At 43.5% G+C, this 26,472-nt stretch overlaps 1 protein-coding gene across 1 annotated transcript in view; it reads right to left on the bottom strand.

The window, feature by feature from the left end:
* Positions 1–26,472, bottom strand: part of LOC126259352 (probable cytochrome P450 301a1, mitochondrial) — a 222,350-nt gene that overhangs the window by 107,610 nt on the left and 88,268 nt on the right. Inside the window, exons 3-6 of the mRNA XM_049956078.1 lie at positions 25,943–26,076; positions 19,351–19,463; positions 5,808–5,924; positions 2,057–2,133 (exon numbers count right to left, since the gene is read on the bottom strand). Of these exons, the coding sequence (XP_049812035.1) occupies positions 2,057–2,133; positions 5,808–5,924; positions 19,351–19,463; positions 25,943–26,076 (441 nt within the window). The remainder of the gene's footprint in view (positions 1–2,056; positions 2,134–5,807; positions 5,925–19,350; positions 19,464–25,942; positions 26,077–26,472) is intronic.

Here is a 26,472-nt window from a genome sequence, read left to right as displayed (position 1 = left end):
TTTAATTTCATGATATGAACGTTATGTACAGGGAAGGAGAGAGGCAGAGAAACGTGATATTCGTGTTGAAAGGTACCAATTTATGCAATTCTGGTGAAGCTTACATATTTTTCAACACAGAGATACCGTATATTAGGAATTTTTTACAATTTTATGCAATTCAGGTGAAGGTTACGTCCTTTTTTTAAAAAAATAAAATTAGCCATTCAGACTGAACATGGCGGATATATACTGGTTGCTTGTTTCACAGTATTTTTTGAATTTCCTGCCAACATGATGTCATAAAAAAGTAGGTGTCTTGCAACGTCATGCATATGATGTCACTGATAAATGTATAAATTTGTGGTCTGCAGCATTATGAAAATTATGTTATTGATAAGGGCCATGGCTTGTAACGTCACGTATTCGAGATCAGGTACCACATGTAATGTCATGAGGTTTCATGGGCGTCAATCTATTTTAGAATCACCATAGCCATACTACGCATGAGGAGATTTTTCGTTCTTTTATAAATATAAATACAGATGATATCTTTTTTATTTAACATTCTGCGATGATACCTTTATATGATGAAATTCACTGTAACCACTAAGTTGTGAAATGAAGCTACAGATTATTTACTAAATATTTACTCATATACTAATAATGACAGGCTGACTCTGAACATTGAAAATATAAAACAGCAAATAATGAGACTGCCTGAGAATAATCTGTTCTGTCTTAACGGATTTAACCTCCAAGTAATATATTTCTTAATACTTTTCAGAGTGGAGAAAGAAGAAGTAAACTATGAAAAGTACACTTCTGTAACAGGAAGTGCAACTTTCAGGAAAGATAGTTCGATGTCAATGTAACTTTGTACAGGGATACACCATCAGCGAGAATGTAAGTGGTTAGAGTTCCAATTTTCATTCAAAATTTAAGCAGTGGTTGCTTCAGAACCTAGAACTTGTGACATTTTGATCGCTAGTCAAAGATGTTATCCCTCGACCTCGGATGATATATTAATTATTTACAAAAAGGGAAATAATATCTGTTCTTAACTAAACATCACACTAAAATCTATGCTCAATAGATGCCATACACAATACTATATAGATATTGTTTTAATTTTGTTTAGTTTGTAATTATTCACCACAATGATACATATAATTTGTTGTGTACTGTATTTTTCATCAGTTTGGTTCATTTAAGTAATACTTTTCAATAATGCTCCATTTTTATGTAACTTGGTGCCAAATTATTAAATTTTCTAGATTCGTGCAGGAAGGCTGTTTTATGGAAACAGAGGTGGAAATGGAGAGCATAGCTTTGGCCGTTGTGTCGGGGGCACAGGGAGAGTGCATGGAGAGGTCTAGAGGAATCCTTTATCTGGTGGTGGGTATCATACGGCTCATAACGATGAGACGCGCAAGTTCAGGGCCAGTAAAGGGCCACGCGATCCAAGTGGCCACTTGAGGTGCTCAGCTGAGAATGGCCCTAGTCGAAATTTGTACATTATGTGAATCATAATTAGCAGCGAAAGTAGCCTATTTCAACATCCACATGATTTCGACTTATTTTAAAGATCTTAGCAATACCTGAGGAACAGCAGTTAAAATATGACGTGAGGGGCGCTAAATGACGTGTTGCTTATTTGGAAAAATTTTCTCGGACTGTCGTACTGAGCTTCTATGTGGTGTGATTGTCGATATACTATAGACTGAATAAATTGGGACGTGCATGACTGAGTAAAATATTTGACATCCGTAAACAGTTACGGAATAGAAGTATTCAGTAAGTGAGTACACGCACTTCTGTGTGTGTGTGTGTGTGTGTGTGTGTGTGTGTGTGTGTGAGAGAGAGAGAGAGAGAGAGAGAGAGAGAGAGAGAGAGAGAGAGAACGGAGATTGTCATTCTATTCAATTCAAAGAACTATGTATCTGTTTATTGCTTCCCTAATAACATCTCTCAGATAACTATTTCACTACAATGTGTACAATATCATGCATTTGTATTGTACAATTGTAACGTGCATGCTTTGAATTAATCTTTTATTGATTTATTCATTACTTACATTCCAGCGACCACTTGTTGAGTTCGTACTTGAAGCCCAGCGGCATCTTGCCGTTTTCGTCTCTCAGATCCAGCATCCTACGTCATCGTGACAAAGAAATCGAGCTATCAGCAAATAGACAGACATTACAGACTTTATAATGTGAACATAATGACAGTGCAAATGTGTAGTCTTAAATTGCTTATGGTAAGCAACATCATATTTAGTGAACGATTACGTACGTGGCAGTGCTTCACATAATCCTTCACACACTGTTCGCTTGTAAACGTACCGAAATACGACGTCACTGTCTATTGTAGGTGCACATTTTCATTTTATGGTCACATTACCTTATTGCTCTCAGCATTCCTTAGTAGCAATATCTGAGAAGACACATCGGCGCTTTTTGCTCATTATTTTCAGAACCTACAGCGGTATATACATTTATATTTCATCTTTTATCTCATTATGTGTAAAATCATACGTAGAAAATGCTCAGAAAACGTTTCTATCACTTCCATGTCAGTAAACGTATATGGGTTTACATTCAAAGATTGCAGAGAATGAATCATTAACCCTTATAAAAGTAAACAAATAACTTTAATGTGTGGTAAGTTTCAAACAACAGCTAAAAGATAGGCAGTCCGATCGAAAGTGAACATATCTGAAATCTAAGTGTGCTGGTGGGTAATCGTGTTGCTCTACCTTGTGCGCGAGGTGTGGTTATAAAATAATAGGAATATTGCTGTAAAAGTTCTGCTTCAAAAACGTATTACTCCTCTATCCCTACAACTCTCCATGAGAATTTCCCACTGACAGAAAATGTGCTGGAAGTCTTCCTCTGTAAGATCCTTGATGAGGCGTGCCACTTTGTCTTTCACTGTACCGAAATCTTGTCGCCATTAAGAAAGATCTGATCCTGGGGAGTAGATAAAAATTACATGGTCCTAGATCAGGCGAATAAGTTGGGTGGTCTAACATGAGATGCTGTATTTCGCTAGAAACCACTTAACATACAATGCGGTATGAGCCAGTGCGATTTGATTTTCACGAACCCAGTGAAGATACACAATTTCATGAATATCGAAAAAGAAAACAACAATCATTATCGCTTTGAATCTCGATTTGCTCATTTGGGTTGTTTTCTTTATCTGTGAAGTTGGCCCCATTCACAATGAACGGACGTGTGCTTAGTTTCTGAATCATAAGTGAAAAACCAAGATTCGTGACATGTTATCACTCTTGCCAAGAAATTAGGACTATTGTTAGTGGTATTCAAAGTTTCAGTACAAACACTTTCATAAGCTTCTTTTTGGTCGATCGTAAGTATTATCGGCACCAGTTCCACACACACATTTCACATGTCAAATTAGTTACGATAAAATTTGCCTTCAACTGACGGGCAGATCGAATCAGATTACCTACTTTTCCAATATGTTCATCCTTTTCTGATGTCGAAGAGCGTCCCCAGCGTAAGTCATCTTCAAAGTCTTCTCGGCCACCTTGGAAACGCTTGAACCACTCAAAAACTGGCGTACTTGATAAACAGTTTTCGCCATACACTTCTTTTAACGTAATATAACTTTTAGTAGCAATTTCCGAAAGTGTCATGTGAATCATCACAATTGAGAGCTCCATTCCTACATGTATCATTTTTACGACAAAACAAAGTAACAACTCTGACACAAACGAAGGCCACGCCCATCCTGATTTGTCTACAGACATCGGAGATGCTGTATTCGACTTGTGACAACCATTTACACTTCTGGTTAATTAGAGGAAAAACAGTAATTTAATTGAAAGGAAAACATAGTAATCCACAGCGTTTCTGGGCCACACAGGGAAAAGATTTCACGCTTCACAGCTATCGGTCTTTTATCTTCGGCGCTTATGTACTTACTCTGTGACAGCATCAGTCCAGTTATTTTATAGCCACACCTCGTACTACATCGTGACTGCATCCTTATTGTCGCCGGCCGGGGTGGCCGAGCGGTTCTAGGCGCTACAGTCCGGAACCGCGAGACCGCTACGGTCGCAGGTTCGAATCCTGCCTCGGGCATGGATGTGTGTGATGTCCTTAGGTTAGTTAGGTTTAAGTAGTTCTAAGTTCTAGGGGACTGATGACCTCAGAAGTTTAGTCCCATAGTGCTCAGAGCCATTTGAACCATCCTTCTTGTCACGCGGCGCACTAGGGGTCGAGACGTTTGCGCACCAACTTTCTGCTGATGCTGAGCATGCTTAGTCAGGGTCTTGTCAGCACATACCGTAGGTCATCCATTCAGCTGATTTCTGCCTCCTGTAGGAAGGCGTTCACGAGTTGGGCACGGTATGCTCATGCATTATCGTCTCGAAACACGAACACGTCACCGAAAAGTGTATCGAGGGCTGGATCATAGGATGGAGGATCCTGCCCAGATATGGCACGTTCCTCAAATTACTATCAATAAGAGGAGAGACGTCCGACGTCCGTACGTGACTGACGCACCTCCCCGCTGACCCGTTGGGACTAAACGCCTGAGACTTGCACTAGTGTCTGGCAGCCTCGGTACTTCTTGTATCGAGCACTGTAGAGAATGAATGCCCACCAGGGCTGTCCTGACCTGGCGAGCCGTCTCAACATGTAAATACAACAGCCAATGGCGTTCCATGCGGCCGATATGTACTCGGATATTGAGGTGACAAAAGTCATGAGATAGAGATGGTGGTAATACCGCACACAAAAGATGAAAAAGGGCTAGGGAGTTCAATATTCCGAAGATCCACGATACCAACAGTGTTCCGAGAATAGCAAATTGCAGGCATTACCACTCACCACGGACGGCGCAGTGGCCGACGTCCTCCGCTTAACGACCGAGAGCAGCGGGGTTTGCGCAGAATTGTCGGTGTTAACAGACAAGCAACGCTGCGTGAAATAACTACAGAACTCTATGTGGAACGTGCGACAAACGTATCCGTTAGGACAGTGCGGCGAAGTTTATGGTTAATGAGCTATGGCATCAAACGACCGGAAAGAGTGCCTTTGTTAACAGCATGACATCGCCTGCAGTGCCTCTCCAAAACCGTGCCCTGGTCAGCTGAACCCCAATTTCAGTTGGTAAGAGCTGATGGTAGGGTTTGAGAGTGTGGCACAGATCCCAGAAGCCATGGACCCAACTTGTCAACAACGCATTGTGCAAGCTGGTGGTGGCTCCATAATTGTGTAGCCTGTGTTTAGATGTAACGGACTGGGTCGCCTGGTCCAACTGAACCAATCATTCACCATCTGCAGCCATTCATGAACGCCATGTTCCCAAACAAGGATGGAATTTTTATAGATGAAAATGTGCTATATCACCGGACCACAATCGTTGGCGATTGGTTTGAAGAACATTCTGGACGATTCGAACGAATGACTTGACCACCCAGATCGTTCTACATGAATCCCATCGAACATTTATGGGACATAATCGAGAGGCCAACTCGTGTACAAAATACTGCACCGGCAACTATGGACGGCAATACAGGCAGCATATCTAAGTATATTTGCAGAGAACTTCTGTTAACTTGTTCTGTCCATGTGACGTCAAGTCGCTGCACTACTCCGCGCAAGAGGCGGTCCGACACGATATTCTGAGGTATCCCATGACATTTATCACCTCTGCATAGGCGACCACCTAGAGCACAGTTCTCCAGTACCACTGTGATACAGGTTCTGGGACCGAACCTGTGACAAATACAAGTTTACAACCAGAACTGAGGGCAGACATTACCCACATTTGTTCCTCGTACTCACCTGTCCACGAATTCCAACGCGATACTGTCTATGGGCGCCATGTACTGCTTGGCAGATCGCGGCTGCATCATCGGCCTGTTCACCTTCCTCCGCAACTCCAGCCACTTCTCGCCTTCACTGGGGACAGAGATCAAACCACCATCTGCCTTCAGATACATCTATTGTTACGTGTGAGCATTGTCTCATTTCGTAAATTACTAACTGACTACTTACGCTAAGCTCGCCAGACAAAATATTATTAATCTTCGTATTAGAATAATACGAGGGTTGCCCAGTAAATAATGCCCCATATTTTTTTCCTCCAGAAGTATTTATTCCACAACAATCAAATTTACATATGTGAAAGACTGATGTTTTGTCTACTTGCTTTATTTTTCCACATAATCTCCTTCAAGTTCGACGGCCTTTTTCCAGCGAGACACAAGAGCGTGTATTCCCTGCCGGTAAAAATCTTTACTCTGCCTACGGAGCCAGGTTGTCACTTCGTGAATCACTTCTTCGTCATCGGCAAAACGTCTTCCACGAATGAAATTCTTCATTGGCCCAAACAAGTGAAAGTCTGAAGGAGCCAAATCGGGGCTGTAGGGTGGATGGGGTAACACTATCCAACCCAGTTTCGCGATGTGTTCACAAGTCCTCAAACTTGTGTGAGGACGAGCGTTATCATGCTGAATCAAAACATCCTGTGGGTTAACATGACGCCCAAGGCGCCGGAAGCGCTGCTTAAGTTTGTCTAATGTTTTGACATAAGCCTCTGAATTAATGGTACTGCCTTTTGGCATCACATCAATGAGAATTACGCCCTCGCAATCCCAAAACACAGTCATCATGACTTTTCCGGCTGAAGGACCTGTTTTGAATTTTTTCTTCTGTGGAGAATAAGCATGACGCCATTCCATCGATTGTCTTTTTGTTTCGGGCTCAAAATGATGCACCCAAGTTTCATCACCTGTCACAATCCGTGACAAAAAGGCCTCCCCGTCAACGTGAAAGCGTCGCAACAAATCGAAAGAAATGTCTTTTCTTTGGGATTTGTGATCGACAGTAAGACACCGAGGAACCCATCTTGCACACACTTTTGAGTATCCAAGCTGATTGATAATCACATCCACACTTCCTTTGCTTACTGACAACTCCAGTGCCAATTGTCGAGTCGTAATGCGTCGATCCCGTCGAATGAGAACATCAGCCCGCTGCAACATGTCAGGCGTGACAGCCGTGGGAGGCCTTCCCGACCGCGGCAAATCTCGGAGCTCCGCAGCACCGCCCTCTGATGCTTTCACCCTCTGTGCCCAGCGACCAACAGTACTCCTATCGACTGCAGATGTTCCGTAGACGTTGCACAAGCGTTTATGGATATTGCCCACGGTTTCTTCCTCTGCTACGAGAAATTCAATCACTGCACGTTGTTTCTGACGGATGTCACTTGCAGACGCCATTTTAGAACATTCCTACACCACCGCTCTCTGTCGGAGGAAATTGAAACTTTGAGTACACACGCGGGAAACTTCAAATAACTCGCACCTAAAGTTTCACAGTTCTAATATTTTTTATTTCGGAGAAAAAAAATATGGGGCATTATTTACTGGGCAACCCTCGTACATTGATTGCTTTGGAGCACTGTAGATTATATGAAGAGCATCGTTTTAAATTGCATTAATACAATGCACAGGTCATAATTTTAGGGGAAGCAGAAAAAAACATTTCTGTTCCTAATCAAATGAAATATCATCAAGTTACTTTCCACTAGGCATATGGAAACCACTCAACGACTGTGATATGACCTTCAAAATGATGGAGAACAGGAATCAGCGGCCCTTTACTTTCGAGCCTTGTTAAAGCAAATCTAGATTTCGACTAGTAACTATCCACTAGGAATGCAGTATTTCAGAGTTTTAGTACATGCCCTAGTTCGGACTCCCATTACAGGTCATGCAAGACTCCTGTATACAATAGTCTTGTATGAACTGTGACAGTAGCCTGAACAGCAGGGGATTGACGTATTAGGGCATATATCGAACTCTGAAATATTACATTGATAATGGCTTGTTACTAGCCGAAATCTAGATTTGCTTTAATAAAGCCTGAAAGGAAAGGACGATTGATTCCTATCTTCAATCATTTTGAAAGACAAATGAAAAAAATTACCTTGGGCAGGACTTAGGTATAGAGATCATATACAGGGTGTTACAAAAAGGTACGACCAAACTTTCAGGAAACATTCCTCACACACAAAGAAAGAAAATATGTTATGTGGACATGTGTCCGGAAACGCTTACTTTCCATGTTAGAGCTCATTTCATTACTTCTCTTCAAATCACATTAATCATGGAATGGAAACACGCAGCAACAGAACGTACCAGCGTGACTTCAAACACTTTGTTACAGGAAATGTTCAAAATGTCCTCCATTAGCGAGGATACATGCATCCACCCTCCGTCGCATGGAATCCCTGATGCGCTGATGCAGCCCTGGAGAATGGCATATTGTATCACAGCCGTCCACAATACGAGCACGAAGAGTCTCTACATTTGGTACCGGGGTTGCGTAGACAAGAGCTTTCAAATGCCCCCGTAAATGAAAGTCAAGAGGGTTGAGGTCAGGAGTGCGTGGAGGCCATGGAATTGGTCCGCCTCTACCAATCCATCGGTCACCGAATCTGTTGTTGAGAAGCGTACGAACACTTCGACTGAAATGTGCAGGAGCTCCATCGTGCATGAACCACATGTTGTGTCGTACTTGTAAAGGCACATGTTCTAGCAGCACAGGTAGAGTATCCCGTATGAAATCATGATAACGTGCTCCATTGAGCGTAGGTGGAAGAACATGGGGCCCAATCAAGACATCACCAACAATGCCTGCCCAAACGTTCACAGATAATCTGTGTTGATGAGGTGATTGCACAATTGCGTGCGGATTCTCGTCAGCCCACACATGTTGATTATGAAAATTTACAATTTGATCACGTTGGAATGAAGCCTCATCCGTAAAGAGAACATTTGCACTGAAATGAGGATTGACACATTGTTGAATGAACCATTCACAGAAGTGTACCCGTGGAGGCCAATCAGCTGCTGATGGTGCCTGCACACGCTGTACATGGTACGGAAACAACTGGTTCTCCCGTAGCACTCTCCATACAGTGACGTGGTCAACGTTACCTTGTACAGCAGCAACTTCTCTGACGCTGACATTAGGGTTATCGTCAACTGCACGAAGAATTGCCTCGTCCATTGCAGGTGTCCTCGTCGTTCTAGGTCTTCCCCAGTCGCGAGTCATAGGCTGGAATGTTCCGTGCTCCCTAAGACGCCGATCAATTGCTTCGAACGTCTTCCTGTTGGGACACCTTCGTTCTGGAAAACTGTCTCGATACAAACGTACCGCGCCACGGCTATTGTCCCGTGCTAATCCATACATCAAATGGGCTTGATGCTAGTACTGTAGAGCAATGAGTCGCATGTCAACACAAGCACCGAAGTCAACATTACCTTCCTTCCATTGGGTCAACTGGCGGTGAATCGAGGAAGTACACCTTCCTGTTGGAAGAACTTAAAGCAGGGGTCTCCAAACTACGGCCTGCGGGCCGGTTTCGGCCCGCGAGGGCCTGCAAACCGGCCCGCGTTAGCTGGCCGGACATCCCCGGTATCCGGCCCGCCAAATACTTGAGGTGGTACCTATACTGCCAACAATTGAGTTTAGAGGCCAATCGCGACCAATACACCGCGACATTGCCTGAGCTCTATTTTTACAAAGCGGAAGGTCATGGTTAAACTTATGGCTATCCACAATAAACAGACAGACCATTCTCCGTGCGATAGTGGAAAAAAAAGAACGGTTAACAGACTAGACTCATCCAGGGCTAAAGATAACCAGTCTAAGTCTTGATTTTTGTCACGCAGTTGTGCTGATATATTTTGTGCCAATGTCATCTATCCTTCGAGCCACAGTGTGACGATAAACTTGTTTTTAAATAGAAAAATTAACTTTTTCTGGACACATTTCTTCTTCTGTTGCAATAATGCAGTTCTTAATTAATTCACCGTCAGTAAATGGCTTGCACTGTTTCGCTACTAAATGAGCCACACGAAAACTAGCACGAGTTGCTGCATGTTGTTCAGCATTTACTTTCTTAAACAGCGACTGCTTGGTTTTTAGCTGGCGTTTCAGAGACTCATACATTTCTAATCGTTGGCATCCTGTAAACTTGGAGTAATTATGAGTGTGCTTAGTCTCATAATGACGTTTTATATTGAATTCTTTGAAGACTGATATTGCTTCATTGCAAATAATACACATTGGTTTGTTGCTTGACTCCACCACGAAATATTGACATCCCCACTGCTCTTTAAAAATTCTACATTCACTGTCAACCTTTCGTTTCTTTTCCATATTTGTACAGAACTTCACAAAATATTGTAACCTGAAAATAAAATTGTGCCATTTAATACTAGTAAAACTAGGGAGTAGTCTGCCTAAACAAAATGCAATGAATTTATTTTTAAGGTACTTTAATTACTAAATTAAATACTCACAATTACACTGTAGTTCCACTAAAAATACATTGAAAAATACTCAAGTCGTGCTATACGTATTTCGATTTTCAGATTTTCCTTGCCTCTTCGAATTCAAACTTTGAATTGTCCCACACTTCGTCGTCTCACCTAATAGTACAGCGCATAAAAAACTAAAAAACTCGTGAGACACTCGCAACATAGATACAATTACGCAACAGAACTATCAATTATATGCTCTGGCTCTCCTGGTCACTACAAGACTACATAACTTATTGTTGCGCCGCTTGAAATAACAATGCGTTGACATACTCTACCTCTGTTACGTCTTGCAGTAATAGTGTTGCTAACAATGATTTTGAGATTTCGTTAATTCTGCTGGACGCTCTCGTGAAGAATAATGTGCAGTGACATACTCTTTTGTCGGTGAAATTCGCCAGAATAAAATACGCCACAATTTCGGTCAGGTACGTCCACCAATCAAAATTATGTAATTAAATAAAAATCGTAGTTCGTTTCAGTGCTAGCTATTCCCACAACCTTAGATTTTTGCGATTTCATCTTTCCTTTAGCCTTACATTACGGTGATCATGAAGTACTAGGGTGCTTTAATCCCACTAGGTAGATCTTGGCTCTTATGACTTCGTGGAGGAGTCAATGTGGCCCGCGGACTAAAAAGTATGAAGACCCTTGACTTAAAGAATGGGTCTAATAATATTCTGCACGTACCGAGGGCTGGCTAGAGCCCCCTAGAAACAAAAAGGGTGAACGAGAGTCGTAGTTTATCGCTCCCTAGACCATAAGGCCTCTTGTAGGGCCAGTGCGTGTTGGAAGAGAGAGTGCTCAACGGATATAAATTGTACTAGCAGGCGGAATCTACATTCATCGCTGAAGATTACAGCGCGTCATCCCATCTTCCAAGTGATCCTTGGTCGGCACCAGTCGAGCGATGCACGTCGATGCTTTGGCGTGAGTGGAAGAAGGGCTAGAGGTGTGCGTGCCTGTAGCCCCACTGTTAATAACCGGCTCGCAGCAGTTCGTGTTGACACGTCTGGTCCCACAAGGCCTCTTATCTGTGCTGTGGCAGCTGTACGATCTGCCACTGCTGCCCTTACAATATGACGATCCTCACAGGCGTCCAGATCATCATCCATGGGTGTGAGAATACTCACGTGAGCACTCATATAAGCAGTATACGTTCAGATCGAACCATGTTTTCACACAATGTGATTTAAATCGATCATTTCAATTTTGAATTGATTTTATTGTTGGACACAGCCCATCACGTACAAAAATAATGATATCAACATGTTGTTGACGGTAGCTCGATGTGTTACAACCTTGCGCTTAGTCCTTCTTCCTCGCGCCAACAGTCACAGTCATCGTCGTCATGACTTGGCATACCACTTTCACCTGATGTCGCATCGACGTTTAGTGCCGAAACATAAAACTGCAAACTGTCAAACTCTTCCCAGTTGTCTCCAAATGTTGTTTTCAAAAGTTTATTGACGTCCAGTTTCTTAGCGTCACGAAATTCTCTCGGCTTACCATTCGGAATTTCGACTGCGCTTTCCTGCGAAATGCTTCTCTGTTCTCGGTGGTTTTTGAGATGAAACGTTCATCATATAAGAGAGTCTGCGACCTTGTTCCACTGTGTTCGGTACGGTGTAAACTTCATTCTTTTACTTTCTCCAGGTAGAATACTGGGATGCTTCCACATTTGAATCTGCCTTCTTTACGTTTAAAGGACAGCGCAGAATTACTTAAATATGGATCTTGGTTGAAACAGCTAAAATTAAGTACGTCTCGTCACGTCATAACTACAGACAGTAAATTTCAATCAAAGTACAAAAACACGCATTTATGCAATCTTTATCTCACGAATAACACATCAGTGCTCCGACATCACAAATTTCACTGATCATTCATAAAACACATCAAGTGCCATTACTTATTAAGCTTCCTTTTCACGCTGTATTTTAGTTTTCGCTACTCTAATTCTCATTCTACTTCCTTTCTACCGCTTTCCACAGGTAAATAGGCGTCCACGGTGATCGAAAGCCGGCCGAAGTGGCCGAGTGGTTCTAGGCGCTACAGTCTGGAACCGCGCGACCGCTACGGTCGCAGGTTCGAATCCTGCCTCGGGCATGGATGTGTGTGATGTCCTTAGGTTAGTTAGGTTTAAGTAATTCTAAGTTCTAGGGGACTGATGACCAAAGAAGTTAAGTCCCATAGTGCTCAGAGCCATTGTTTGGTGATCGAAAATGCGCAGTCATGTAATAAACATCACTCTGTGATGATAATAGCAGAAACACCAATGAAAAGAGCGGGATAATAACGCATGCTACGAAACTTGCCCTGAACATAATGTGTTCTGAACTTTTGGTTGCGGTGTACATAATGCGACTTGATCACATTCATGTTTTTCAACATTATATTAGTATACGAAAGAAAGCGAAATTACTGGATCTGACTCAACAGCGTTAAAGAGTATACCATAATTGGGGTCGAAACGCATCAAACTGTATTTTGGCCTCGGCTCCATTTAATACGTTTTGAATCGATGCTCCTCATATAGAACTCGTACCACGTGGTCATTCAATCCTCCACCGCTGACATGCACCGCAACATGTGTGTGTGTGTGTGTGTGTGTGTGTGTGTGTGTGTGTGTGTGTGTGTGTGTGTGCCAATCAATTGTATGAGATGAGCTCAGTAAGATGGGTCCACGTGGGGACGTGACATAATGACAGAGAGAAGGTATCGTATCTGGGACGTTATTATGACCACTCCATGAATGTAGTTGCGCAATTTACCAATTTACCAATAACATTATGTAGCATTACGGACTGTATGACGCTTCTACAAGGAATGATGTGCCAATTGCAGCCGCGTAACATTCATAATTATGCTAATGAACAGGCACTAGAGACGAATATCACGCATTGTCAGCAACAACCGCTTTCAAATGTAACAGTAACTGCTGCGTACACTGAATGCATGTTGATCTGTCTCAGTTTTCGAACGAGAGAGGACGTGCCCACAGCAGCACACTAATCTGCAAGTCTTCACTGTGCCAAACGATACAGAAATATATGTCCAGAAGGCTTTCTACAGCGTTGCTCACAAGAGATTTTCAATAAAATAGCGTGCCTCTGGGGTATCGCTTCAATTGTGTGAATGGACTCGTGTATTCCTGTCACACAAATCACAGTACTTAGTAATAGACGGAAATTCATCGAGTAAAACAGAAATGATATACGGCGTTCCCCAAGTATTATAGGCCCTCTGGTGTCCCTAATCTACATAAACAGCTTATGAGACAATCTGAGAACCACTCTTGCGTTGTTTGATGATGAAGCTGTCATGTACCGTCTAGTAAAGTCGTCACAAGATCAAAATCAATTGCAAAATGACTTAGACACGATATCTGTATACTGCAAAAAGTGGCAATTGTCTCTCAGTACGGAAAACTGTGAGGCCATCCACATGAGTGCTACAAGTAGTGCATTAAATTTCGGTGACACCATGAATCACTCCAATTTAAAGGCTGTCAATTCAACTAAATACCTAAGAATTACAATCATGAACAATTTGAATTTCAATTATCACATAGATAATGTTTCAGGGAAGGCAAACCGAAGACTACGTTTTATTGGCAGAACACTGATATGAAGCAATAGGTACACTAAAAGGAGACTGCCTGCACAACGCTGGCTCTTTCACTACTAGATTGTGAGATCCTTACAAGATAGAATTGACAGAGGATATGGAAAAGGTTCAAAGAAGGGCACCTCGTTTTGTATTATCGAAAAGTATGGGAGATGACAAGCGAATTGGGATGCCAATAATTAAAGCAAAGGCGTTTACCATTTCGGCGAGATCAAATTGGTTCAAATGGCTCTGAGCACTATGGGACTCAACTGCTGAGGTCATTAGTCCCCTAGAACTTAGAACTAGTTAAACCTAACTAACCTAAGGACATCACAAACATCCATGCCCGAGGCAGGATTCGAACCTGCGACCGTAGCGGTCTTGCGGTTCCAGACTGCAGCGCCTTTAACCGCACGGCCACTTCGGCCGGCTCGGCGAGATCTTTCCACGAAATTTCACTCACTAACTCTCTCCTTTGAATGTGAAACTATTTTACTCTCGGCAATTTGCATAGGGAGAAGTTATCACCATAATAAAATAATGAACATCAGAGCTCATACAGAAAGATTCAAGTGCTCATTTTTCCAGCACGCTGTTAGAGAGTGGAAAGATAGAGCAATAATCTGAAGGTGGTTCGAAGAGCCCCCTGCCAGGCAATTAAGTATTAATTGCGGAGTAGCCATATAGATGGAGAAACTGGACAGTGGCTCACTATCGGCGTGTACTGTGGTTCAAAGAGTCACGATTTCCCCTGTTTTCAAATGATATAACGCAGCACACCGACAACACAATGAGATGATTAACCTGCTGTCTGTGGAGGGGTTACGAGGGAAGTTTGAAAAGTCCGTGCAAAGTCCGAGAGATGGCACCACCGGCGCGTATCAAGGCCATGTTCAGTTAGTAGCATCTTTGGAAAGAACGCACACCAAGTTTCAGCCATATTGGTCTATTTCTTTGTGTTTGGCATTCGTGTGAATCAAGACAGTCGAATGATTGTCAAAAAATGGACGAAAAAGAATTTCGCGTGGTAATTAAAAATTACCTTATGAAATGCAAAACGCCTTAGGAGACTAAAGAGAAGCTTGAGAAGCATTACGGTGACTCTGCACCCTCGATTAGGACAGTTTATAAATGGTTTCCAAACTTTCGGTGTGGCCATATGGGCACAAGTGATGCTGAACGTTCTGGACGCCCTGTGGAGGTTACGACTCCATAAATCATTGATAAAATCCATGATATGGTGAAGGATGACAGAAGAGTTAAGGTGTGTGAGATTGCAAGTACTGTGGGCATCTCGATTGAACGGGTACATAATATTTTGCATAAACATTTGGACATGAGAAAGCTATCCGCAATCAGCGATTTCTCACGCTTGATCAAAAACAGAATCGTGTGAAGTGTTGCAAGGTTGGTTTGCAGCTGTTCAGGAAGAACCGCAGGACTTTAAGCGTCGTTTCGTCACTGTGGATGAAACATGGATACATTACTATACTCCTGAAGACGATTCAAATGGTTCAAATGGCTCTGAGCACTATGGGACTCAACTTCTGAGGTCATTAGTCCCCTAGAACTTAGAACTAGTTAAACCTAACTAACCTAAGGACATCACAAACATCCATGCCCAAGGCAGGATTCGAACCTGCGACCGTAGCGGTCTTGCGGTTCCAGACTGCAGCGCCTTTAACCGCACGGCCACTTCGGCCGGCTCCTGAAGACGAAACAACAATCTAAACAATGGGTTACCAAGGGATAATCTGCACCAAAAGTGGCGAAGACCAGTCCTTCGACCAGAAAGGTTATGGTGAATATCTTTTTGGATTCGCAAGGGATAAACCTCATCGACTATCTGGAAAAGGGTAAAAATATTACAGGTGCATATTATTCATTGTTATTGGATCGTCTGAAAACCGAGCTGCAAGAAAAACGCCGGCGATTGGACCGCAAAAAAGTCCTTTTCCATCACAATGCACCAGCACACACCTCAGCAGTTGTGGTCGCAAAATGAATGGAAACAGGATTCCAACTCACTTCACATCCCCCCTATTCTCCAGACTTGGTTCCCTTGGACTACTATTTGTTCCCAAATTTGAAGAAATGGCTGGTGGGACAAAGATTTTATTCAAACAAGGAGGTGATTGCAACAACTAACAGCTATTTTGCGGACTTGCACAGTTCTTATTATTCGGAAGAGATCAACAAATTAGAACAGCGTTGGACGAAGTGTATAAGTCGAAAAGGAGACTGTTGAAAAATAAAAAAAGGTTTACCCCAAACACGTATGTAGTTTTTATTTTTGCACGGACTTTTAAAACGCCTCTCGTACTTCAGGCTAGGGGTAGTTCCAAGATATTCGAGGAGTGTGTTTTCACCACGACTTGGGCGCACTCATTCACCATAAGCAAGAACGAGGACGTCTATTTCAACACCCTCGGTTAGCTAGTGTTATCGATTCATATATAAGGTATATGTCTTATCGATGAATTTGCTATTGATTGTCTCACCGTCCGAGATCACACAAGTGACACGACCCTTGTTCGCGGAGCTGCATACATAATCTTCTGGTTTCGCAAACACTCAGGCACCCTGTCGCACAATTACTGGCCCTCTATGCCACCTGACCTTAAAGCCACAGGAAGTACTTGAAACTATTTGTGACTATTTGGAACAGCAATTTGGTACCTAAAGTGTGCAATCGCTAATAGGTGGCTTCAAGAATACTTGAAGAAACTTGTGGACTTTGTTCCTCGCCCAACTGCAGCCATTATGAAGGCTAGATGCGGTGCTAAACGGTATTACCGAGATGTGTCCTTGGAGTGATTAATTTTTTGACCATTGTGCTTAAATGCGAAAGGAATAAATCTCTCTGAGTAATAAAATTATATTCGGATAAGAGTGGCGCCAGTGGCGATACAATTAAGATGCAAATCAGGCTTGATTTCAATACACGCTCTAACTGTTGTGAGCGTTAGTCACCTTTGAGGCGACAAGGACGCCATTATCACCATATCACTGAGTTTGGACGATGGCGTGAGATAGGGCTACGAGAAGATGGATATTCCTTCTGCTGTATTGCGAAAGACTTGGCAGGAACGTAGCCACTGGATACAGTTGCTGGCATTGGTGATCACGAGAATGCACGGTCGCAAAAATACTGGGCTCCGTCAACCACGCCGCACTACCGAGAGCGAAGACCATCATGTTTGGCGTAAAGCGGAGGCGCATCGTAATGCTTCTGCAGCGGCAATCTGAGCAGCAGTTGGCACAACTGTCACACAACGAACACTTAAGGCCGAACAGTTAAGACCGAAATCATGCAACTGATTTAAAATAAAGAAGTTGTACTGTCAAATGGTTCCGAGCCTGACACCCTGTAGTGTGCATTGCATTGGCCCGAGAAAACACCATTTGTGACTTCGGTGGTGTCAAGCGAGAGCTCGCTGGAGGGTCGGGTGGAGGTCCGTTGTGTTCTAGGAAGAAGTCAGGATCTGCTGCGGTGCCACTGACGGCCGTGTTTTGGTTATAAAGAGGCCAATTGAGTGCCTGCAACCACTGGTCCTATACCTGTAGTTATGGCGTGGGGTGCGATTTGATATGACAGCAGGAACACTCTCCTGGTTATCCCATGCACTCTGACTGCAAATCTGTTACGTCAATCTGGCGACCCTGTCTGTTGTGGTGCCGTTCTTGAACAGCATTCCAGAGGGTGTTTTACAACAGGATAACATTCACCCACGTATCGGTGTTGTACCCCAACATGGGGTGGCGTACACTTCCGTGCATCATTACGAAATGTCTTGTGCTACCAGCATTAAGTTCTGTAGTGATGGTGATAGACTGCGACTTCGTGACTGTCGGCGGCGTGGCCGTTGGCGGTTGTGCGTTGTTTGTAATGCAGCTACCTGTGCGGTCAACTCTGCCAGTTGTGATTGTAGGGAGACTAACGTCACTGTGTGCGAATTTTCTTGTTGTGGCGTTAATGTCGAGACACTTGATGTGGGATACATTTCAATTAACCTGTCGGCCGTTTGTGCCAGTGCGTTTAAATCGCCTGCACATACCGTGAGAATTTTTTGAGTATCTGACGGCAGCCGAGACAACCATATATTTCGTAGCACATCATCAGTTACAGTGTTACTTGCCAGTGTGCGCAAACGTCGTAAGAGCTGTGATGGAGTGCCATCTCCGAGTTCTTCAGTGCGCAGTAGCTTCTCTAGCCGTTTTGCCTCTGATTGTGACAAACGAGTTATTAATGCGTTTTTGATGGATGCATAACGATCGGTATCCGGTGGTGCGGCTAGGATGTCTTGTACTTCTGCTGCTAGATCTTCTTAAGTGCTGCAACCACATAGCTGCACTTAGTTTCGTCCGCCGATATTTGTGCGAGGACGAACTGGCTTTCTAACTGGGCAAACCACAATAGAGGATTATGTAACCAGAATGGTGGAGGTTTTATCGTCACCCTGTTAATTGCACTGCTGGCTTCAGGTTGAATTGAGACTGGCGAATCGGTCATTATGGTGCTGAAACGAGCGCGACGCGGCTGGCGCGGAAGTTACTAACGTGAACGTTGCGGAACTTCGTTAAACGCTGGAGCCGACGCGGATATTACGTAGTCGTCGGGGTCACCAAATGTGGGTGTTGGAGAAAACAATTCCTTTATTCCCACATATATTTAGCAATAACTGAACACTACACACATGAATGAATTGTGTAGACATAAACAGCACGGAATAACTAACAAAAGCTAAGTCAAAGAATAACTATATCACTGCACGTAAATTAACACTTCGCGGAAAGTTTACGAAGCACTGTACACTTGTAGGGATCGATTGTCAGAAATAGGTCACTACAGATTTTAATACACTTGCAGTATACAATAATTAACCTATAAAACTTATATATTTGCAACTGAAGAGAGAAGAGGTTCAAAAAGAAACAAATATAGTATATTCAGGTGTTTTCAATTCAAGAATTTGATTTGAAAATATTTAGGCCTATTTGCAGGTTTTTTATAGCTACTTACAAGTCCCTATTCGTCTTCCCAGGTCTATCCCCGTCCTTCTACAAACTATCGCATGGGTGCCCTTGTTCGTCTGTACGTGTTGTCGAGCATTAAAAAAATGGCTCTGAGCACTATGGGACTTAACTTCTGAGGTCATCAGTCCCCTAGAACTGATGACTACTTAAATCTAACTAACTTAAGGACATCACACACATCCATGCCCGATGCAGGATTCGAACCTGCGACCGTAGCGGCCGCGCGGTTCCAGACTGTAGTGCCTAGAACCGCTCGGCCACCCCGGCCGGCGTCGAGCATTAGAGCTGCTTCCAGTGCAAGTGGCAGAAGTTTTCAGTGTTCCCACACGCAGAGTGTAGCCTACCTGAAGATGACGCCGATGTCGCCCTGGAACCAGCCCCTGCGCGTCACCGTGCGGTAGTACGACATCGACTGGATGGAGCCCCGCATCGGCCACGGGCCCTCGTGACGGTACATCTGTGGGCACACGTTCACTGAACATCAGCGGAGGCAGCAGCTCCATAAAATATGCCACAGTGTTTCACACGTCAATACTACACTGATACATTATTTGCGCTTCAGAAACTTCACTATCATAGCCTCATCTGCTGCTCGAAGACAGGAACGCAACGCAGTATTTACACTCAGAGCATTCGATTATTTATTGGACGTACTGAAAGGACACTGCTCTGCAAAACTTGAAGATGAGATGGATGAAGTACACTATTGGCCATTAAAATTGCTACACCCTGAATATGACGTGCTGTAGACGCGAAATTTAAGCGACAGGAAGAAGATGCTGTGATATGCAAATGATTAACTTTTCAGAGCATTCACACAAGGTTGGCGCCGGTGGCGACACCTACAATGTGCTGACATGAGGAAAGTTTGCATCCGATTTCTCATACACAAACAGCAGTTGACCGGCGTTGCCTGGTGAAACGTTGTTGTGATGCCTCGTGTAAGGAGGAGAAATGCGTACCATCACGTTTCCGACTTTGATAAAGGTCGGTTTGTAGCCTATCGCGATTGCGGTTTATCGTATCGCGCCATTGCTGCTCGCGTTGGTCGAGATCCAACGACTGTTATCAGAATATGGAATCGGTGGGTTCAGGAGGGTAATACGCAACGCCGTGCTGGATCCCAACGGCCTCTTATCACTAGCATGGCTATAACGGATCGTGCAGCCACGTCTCGATCCCTGAGTCAACAGATGGGGACGTTTGCAAGACAGCAACCATCTGCACGAACAGTTCGACGACGTTTGCAGCAGCATGGACTATCAGCTCTGAGACCATGGCTGCCGCTACCCTTGACGCTGCATCACAGACAGGAGCGCCTGCGACGGTGTACGCAACGACGAATCTGGGTGCACGAATGGCAAAACGTCATTTTTTCGGATGAATCCAGGTTCTGTTTACAGCATCAGGATGTTTGGCGACATCGCGGTGAACGTACATTGGAAGCGTGTATTCGTCATCACCCGGCGTGATGGTATGGGGTGCCATTGGTTACACGTCTCGGTCACCTCTTGTTCGCATTGACGGCACTCTGAACAGTGGAAATTTCAGATGTGTTACGACCCGTGGCTGTACCCTTCATTAGATCCCTGCGAAACCCTATATTTCAGCAGGATAATACCCTACCGCATGTTGTAGGTCCTGTACGGGCCTTTCTGGATACAGAAAATGTTCGACTGCTGCCCTGGCCAGCACATTCTCCAGATCTCTCACCAATTGAAAACGTCTGGTCAATGGTGCCCGAGCAACTGGCTCGCCACAATACGCCAGTCACTACTCTTGATGAACTGTGGTATCGTGTTGAAGCTGCAAGGGCAGCTGTACCTGTACACGCCATCCAAGCTCTGTTTGACTCAATGCCCAGGCGTATCAAGGCCAGAGGTGGTTGTTCTGGGCACTGATTTCTCAGGATCTATACACCCAAATTGCGTGAAAGTGTAATCACGTGTCAGTTCCAGCATAATATATATGTCCAATGAATACCCATTTATCATCTGCATTGCTGCTTGGTGTAGCAATTTTAATGGCCATTAGTGTACTATAACGCATTAATTACTTGGTGGAAATGAGCGAACTGCGGGATCATGTTACCAGAGGGCTCCCTGTCGCGTTCAGAAAGCTATATGTCGGGCAAAGATACCACGCCCACGCCCACGCCCCTGCATTGTGTAGCAGGTAAGAAGGGACCCATGAGAGGGAGCTGACGCAGTTCCAAACATATTTAACAGGACTACATCTTCTGCAATGGTGCCAACAACGTACAGACTGGAGCAACTAGCAGTCTTGTTGCGTGCTGGCATGAGAGCTGATTGAGTCTGAGTAGTTCTTCTGGACGTGCGCTCTAACGGCGACAGATAGCAACACGTAATGCACCGAGCTACATAGCCGATCATGATCGTTTTGGTGGCCCGGGTGTGTGGACGTATAATGTTGCATGGGCGTACATTTCTCCAAATCTTTGAACATGGTACACTCACTGGTTAATGTTATTACGACAATGCACCCCTTCATCTTGTGCGTCTTTTCAGGGGTACATCCGACCATGTCTTGAGTAGAAGAACATGAGGCCCTATCAGTGCCGGGCCAAACGTTGACAGTAAATCACTGTTGATAACATTATTACATAATTTCTGGAGGATTCTCTACAGCCCATACATGTTGACTGTGAAAATTTACAATCTGATAACGTTCTAACGAAGCATCGTCCGTGAACAGCACATTTGCCATAAAGTGAGGTTTGACACATTGTTGAAAGTACCACTCTCAGAAGTGTACCCGTGCAGGAAGATCACCTGCTGATAGTGCCTGCAACGCTGTACATGGCACGTATACAACAGGTTCTCATGTACCACTCCTCAGACAGTCGTATGGTCAATATGACTTGTTACAGCTAATTGTCTCACGCTGACACTAAGGTTGTCGTCAACTGCACGAAGAAGTTCCTCCTCCAGCTGAGGTGCCCCCGTCCTTCTAACGCTCCCCCAGTCGCTCCCTAAAACTACGACCAGTTGTTTCAAACGTCCCTCTTGTCCGGGTACCGTCGTTATGGAAATCTGTCTCGAAGCAAACGTTGAGCACCACGGCCACTACCATCTTCCAATCTGTACAGCACATAGGAATCTGACAGCTTCGCACAGTCTGTACAGAACACTAAAACAGTTGAAGTTACGTGCTCGATGCTAGTAAAGCAAAGAAGTTACTCGCATATCAACACAAGCAATAAAGCTAGTCGCATGTCAACACAAGCAACATCTCGGCATTACCTTCAGCTGGAACAACGAATACTGACGGTGAATCTAAGAAGTATATCTTACTGTACATTCTAACCAAACGTAACCAAGCAGATATTCCGAACATTTCATGCAAGAAAACGTTTCATGTACTGCTGCTACATTGTGTTTCTTTGTGTTTCACATGATTAATGCGATTAAAAAATGAGCTCTAACAGGGAAATAAAGCGTTTCCAGACCCATGTCCATTTTATTTTTCTATGTCTGAGCGATGCATCCTGAAAGTTCGACCATACCTAGACCAGCGAGTGTTTCATATCGGCGAAGGACAAACGGACCACACTCGCAGTCACTATGAAACCTATGAATAAAACGTAGAGTGTGAGAATGATGTTCCCTCTCCGGTCGCATCCAGCCTAGCTGATGTAGTCGATGGCTTCTTACAGGTATGGTATTATCAATTGACAGATACAACTGACCATACCTAGTACATGTGGAATAGTCTTCCTTGGTATGATCAGACGATCCATCAATAATGGGACCATCTAGCATGAATAATATTGCTGGTTGTAACGAGTGGAGAAGTACGCCGTGGCAGTGTACGCACTCTGTGAGACCGACCACGTAATATAATTCAGCAGCACGCAGTTCTCGCTGTGGAGAAGAAGTGTCACGGCCTTTTGTTCAAGGACGCCTTCGAGATTCTCAAGAATGACAGTATGTTCATCATAAAATAAACGGAGGCCACTGCAACGCACGACCTTTGCAGATAACAAGAGAAGAATCACAGCAGTAACGACTAGCGAAAGGCCCTCAGACGTCGATGCGGTAAGTACACACATTTTTAGGCCACTGTTTCGACTACAGACTATCATCAGCAATGGAGGGAGAAACTTCAACAATGCCAGCCACTAGTGCTGGCGATATGACAAAAAAACCGCTGACTTGTCGTCGGACGAAGATCCAAAGTCGAGAGCCAGTAGGTAAGCCTCAAAAATTTTAAACTCAAGATTATTCAAATTAGTGGGTAGAATACGACTTGGGGGAGAATACCATCCACACAATCCCAAAAATAACATATACAAGTATGTAAGAGAATTATCTTACAGAGCTTGATAACTATGAAGTTGCTGACCAAGATTTTGTACAAAAAAATGTTAAAGAAAATTGTGGATTTGTCGGATGCCGAGTAGAGTGGCATTAGGAAAGGTAAAACCACGAAAGGCGTAACCCTGAGTTTAATTATGTTTTATAATGGAAAAGACTTAAGAAACGTCAAGACACTGATTCAGTCTTTCTCCTCCGCCGTTTAGTCCGCACATGAAAGAATGGAGGACTGAAATGAAATGAAATGTTGAGAAATGGAATTAATAATCAGGGTGCAAAAACGTCTGTGCTAATATCCGCTAAAGATTTTACTATTATCTGCGAAAGTGAAGAAGAGATACAGGATTTTATAGGACCGAGCAGTGTGCTGGGAACACAACACGAACTGAAAGTAAACCAGCAAGGAGGGGATTAGCGACAAACTTAATTTCAAGATTGGGGACCACGTAGTAGATCAAGTGAATGAATTTTGCTACCTGGGAAGAGAAATAGCACGTGGCCTGAGAAGAAACGAGAACATCTGACATAGACTATCATAGGCAAACAGAGAATTTCTAGGATAAAGAAATCTACTATGTTATATTTCCAGTTCTCTCTGAAACTGTTAAATAGAGCATTCCTAGGATAAAGAAGTCTACAATGTTATACGTCCAGTTTTTTCTGAAACTGCCACGCAACATAGAAAACGACCGAAGTTTCAGATCGTTTTCACTGAAGACACTCGCCGCTAAGATATCATGGAGTAAAGACTTGTTATTGAATGACTGATGAGGTGAGTCTTGCTGTTCCAGAGAAAGACGTCTCCACTTGGGCGCTGAGTACAGAGAGATACCTGAACTCAAGACTTTACAGCCACTGCTGCCGCCGCGTTCCATATATCCGCCACGAGTTTGTTAAGATGGCCAACGTTGCCGTCGCCAATTCGTGGAGACGCAGCATTAGTTCACTCCATTCAGGAGCCATTTATACAGTTTTAATGCTTCGCAGCCAGATAGTTGCTTTCAGTATGAACTTTGGCGATCTCACTGGTGTTCGATCCTACTTTTCCGTATCCTCCCTGTAATTGACTAACCATGCTTACAGTCACTGGTCATGTTCTTGTAGCCGGCCGGAGTAGCCGAGCGGTTCTAGGCGCTATAGTCTCGAACCGCGCGACCGCTACGGTCGCAGGTTCGAATCCTGCTTCGGGCATGGATGTGTGTGATGTCCTTAGGTTAGTTAGGTTTAAGTAGTTCTAAGTTCTAGGGGACTGATGACCTCAGAAGTTAAGTCCCATAGTGCTCAGAGCCATTTGAACCATTTTGAACCATGTTCGTGTATTAGTCGCATAAATTTGCCTTTATCGTGCTCATACACCTGTGCCACAGTTAGAATTCACCATTAGAGCCCCTTGCCCTGATATTAAATGTCCAATTGTTTCTGTCAGTGGGTAAGTCATGTGTTTTGCTTTTCGATAATAAACCTAATTGTTACAATGATCATTTTTTTCTGTTATAGATTAGACGATTCTTCCTCTCTTAGATAAGTCTACGTGGTACTCATATTGTCATGCTTGTTTGGGCCAAGCCTATTAATTATCATTTAGTAAGATGTCTCGATTCCACAACATTATTATTTCCCTTAATTAATCTGCATGATCTTATGAGGTGCTTCCCTTCTCTGTAGAGAAGATCGGCCGTAGCATCATTAGGGGTACGGAAAGCAGCACAGCCGATACCACACAACTAGTATCAAACAAAGGCGTTTATATGAGACAAATGTATCTGAAAATGGATATCCTGAGTAAGCTTTCTTTGCAAGTGAATCATGAACTTTTGGAAAACATGAAAGGAAGAAGCGTTTTATATTTGCATATCTGAGGTATGCTGAAAATTAGCTCGTTTGAGGAGTTAAGAAATCAGAATGTTGGCAGAATCGGCGAAGAAAGCAAAACTCGTACTAGAAGAAGGGACAGGACGATAAGACATGTGCTATGACATTAGTGAGTAACTTGCATGATGCAACAGGGAAGGGAAGAAGAGATTGTAACATATACAACAAATTAGTAAGGTTTTTGAGTGTTCATTAAAGTCTGATGCGAAGAGAAGCAATTCTGGGGGACCGCGTCGTATTTGTCAGAAGTAGCAAGGGAACCTCCTCATGAGTCACGTAGCCCGTTTGTGAACCACAGGCACTATCTCTCTAATGGTTCCGGATATACTTAGGCATGCTCAACAGCTACAGTTCTTCATCTTGTACGGCCATAATACAAAGTACGACAAACACAGCTATTCGACATGGTAAACCATGGTCCAATTATCTGTAAACCCGATCGGCTCAATAAATGCGACAGCAAAATCAAGAAAATGCTGTAGGACTTCTCAGGCAGCCTAAAAAGAGTTTTCCGGTACACTGAGAAATCGGTGCAGGTTGTGTGTGTCTCCATTTGTACCTCTACCGTAGATTTGCATGAACAACTCCTGAAGTGCATATCGTTTGCATACCTCTACCCTGCTCCAGCACTGACGAGTAAGAAATATAGAATTCTTGTAGTGGATTCCTTGGTGCTCGTACCATGGAAGCCACACTAGTGATTCTATCAGCAGGCGTTTAAACCCACCTTCTGGATGTCATCGGGATTGAAGATGTAGACCATGGGCTGCTTAAAAGGGACCCCCACCACCTTGGCGATGTCCCCGTAGCGCTCCCGTATTGCCACCAGCATTCCCACTGGATCCAGCTTTCTGAACTCTCCTGCACAATTCACACATGTCCACTTCAGAAAAAACCTTATGACTATGTTGTGCATTAACGACCTAGCGTACACTGTTAGCAACAATGTCAGGTTTTTTCGCATATGATGCAAGTATCACAGCGGAAAATATTTTAATATAAAATTACATCTATACGATATATTAAGATGATGGAAAATTGAGACTAACTCTTAATTACCCCAAATACAAAGAAACATAAATGTACGCACATTTTGACTATTGCATGAATTAATCACAAATAGATCAGCGTATTCATACGAATATTTACAGTTATAGGATCGTTACTGTTTACAATGTACATAAACGAACTAGTAGCAAGCGTCGGATGTTCTTTAAGACTGTTTGCATATGATGCGGTTGTCTAAAAGTAGCAACG

Source organism: Schistocerca nitens, chromosome 5, assembly GCF_023898315.1.
Source record: "Schistocerca nitens isolate TAMUIC-IGC-003100 chromosome 5, iqSchNite1.1, whole genome shotgun sequence".
Classification (NCBI taxonomy): domain Eukaryota; kingdom Metazoa; phylum Arthropoda; class Insecta; order Orthoptera; family Acrididae; genus Schistocerca; species Schistocerca nitens.
This window is presented reverse-complemented; position numbering and strand designations above follow the sequence as displayed.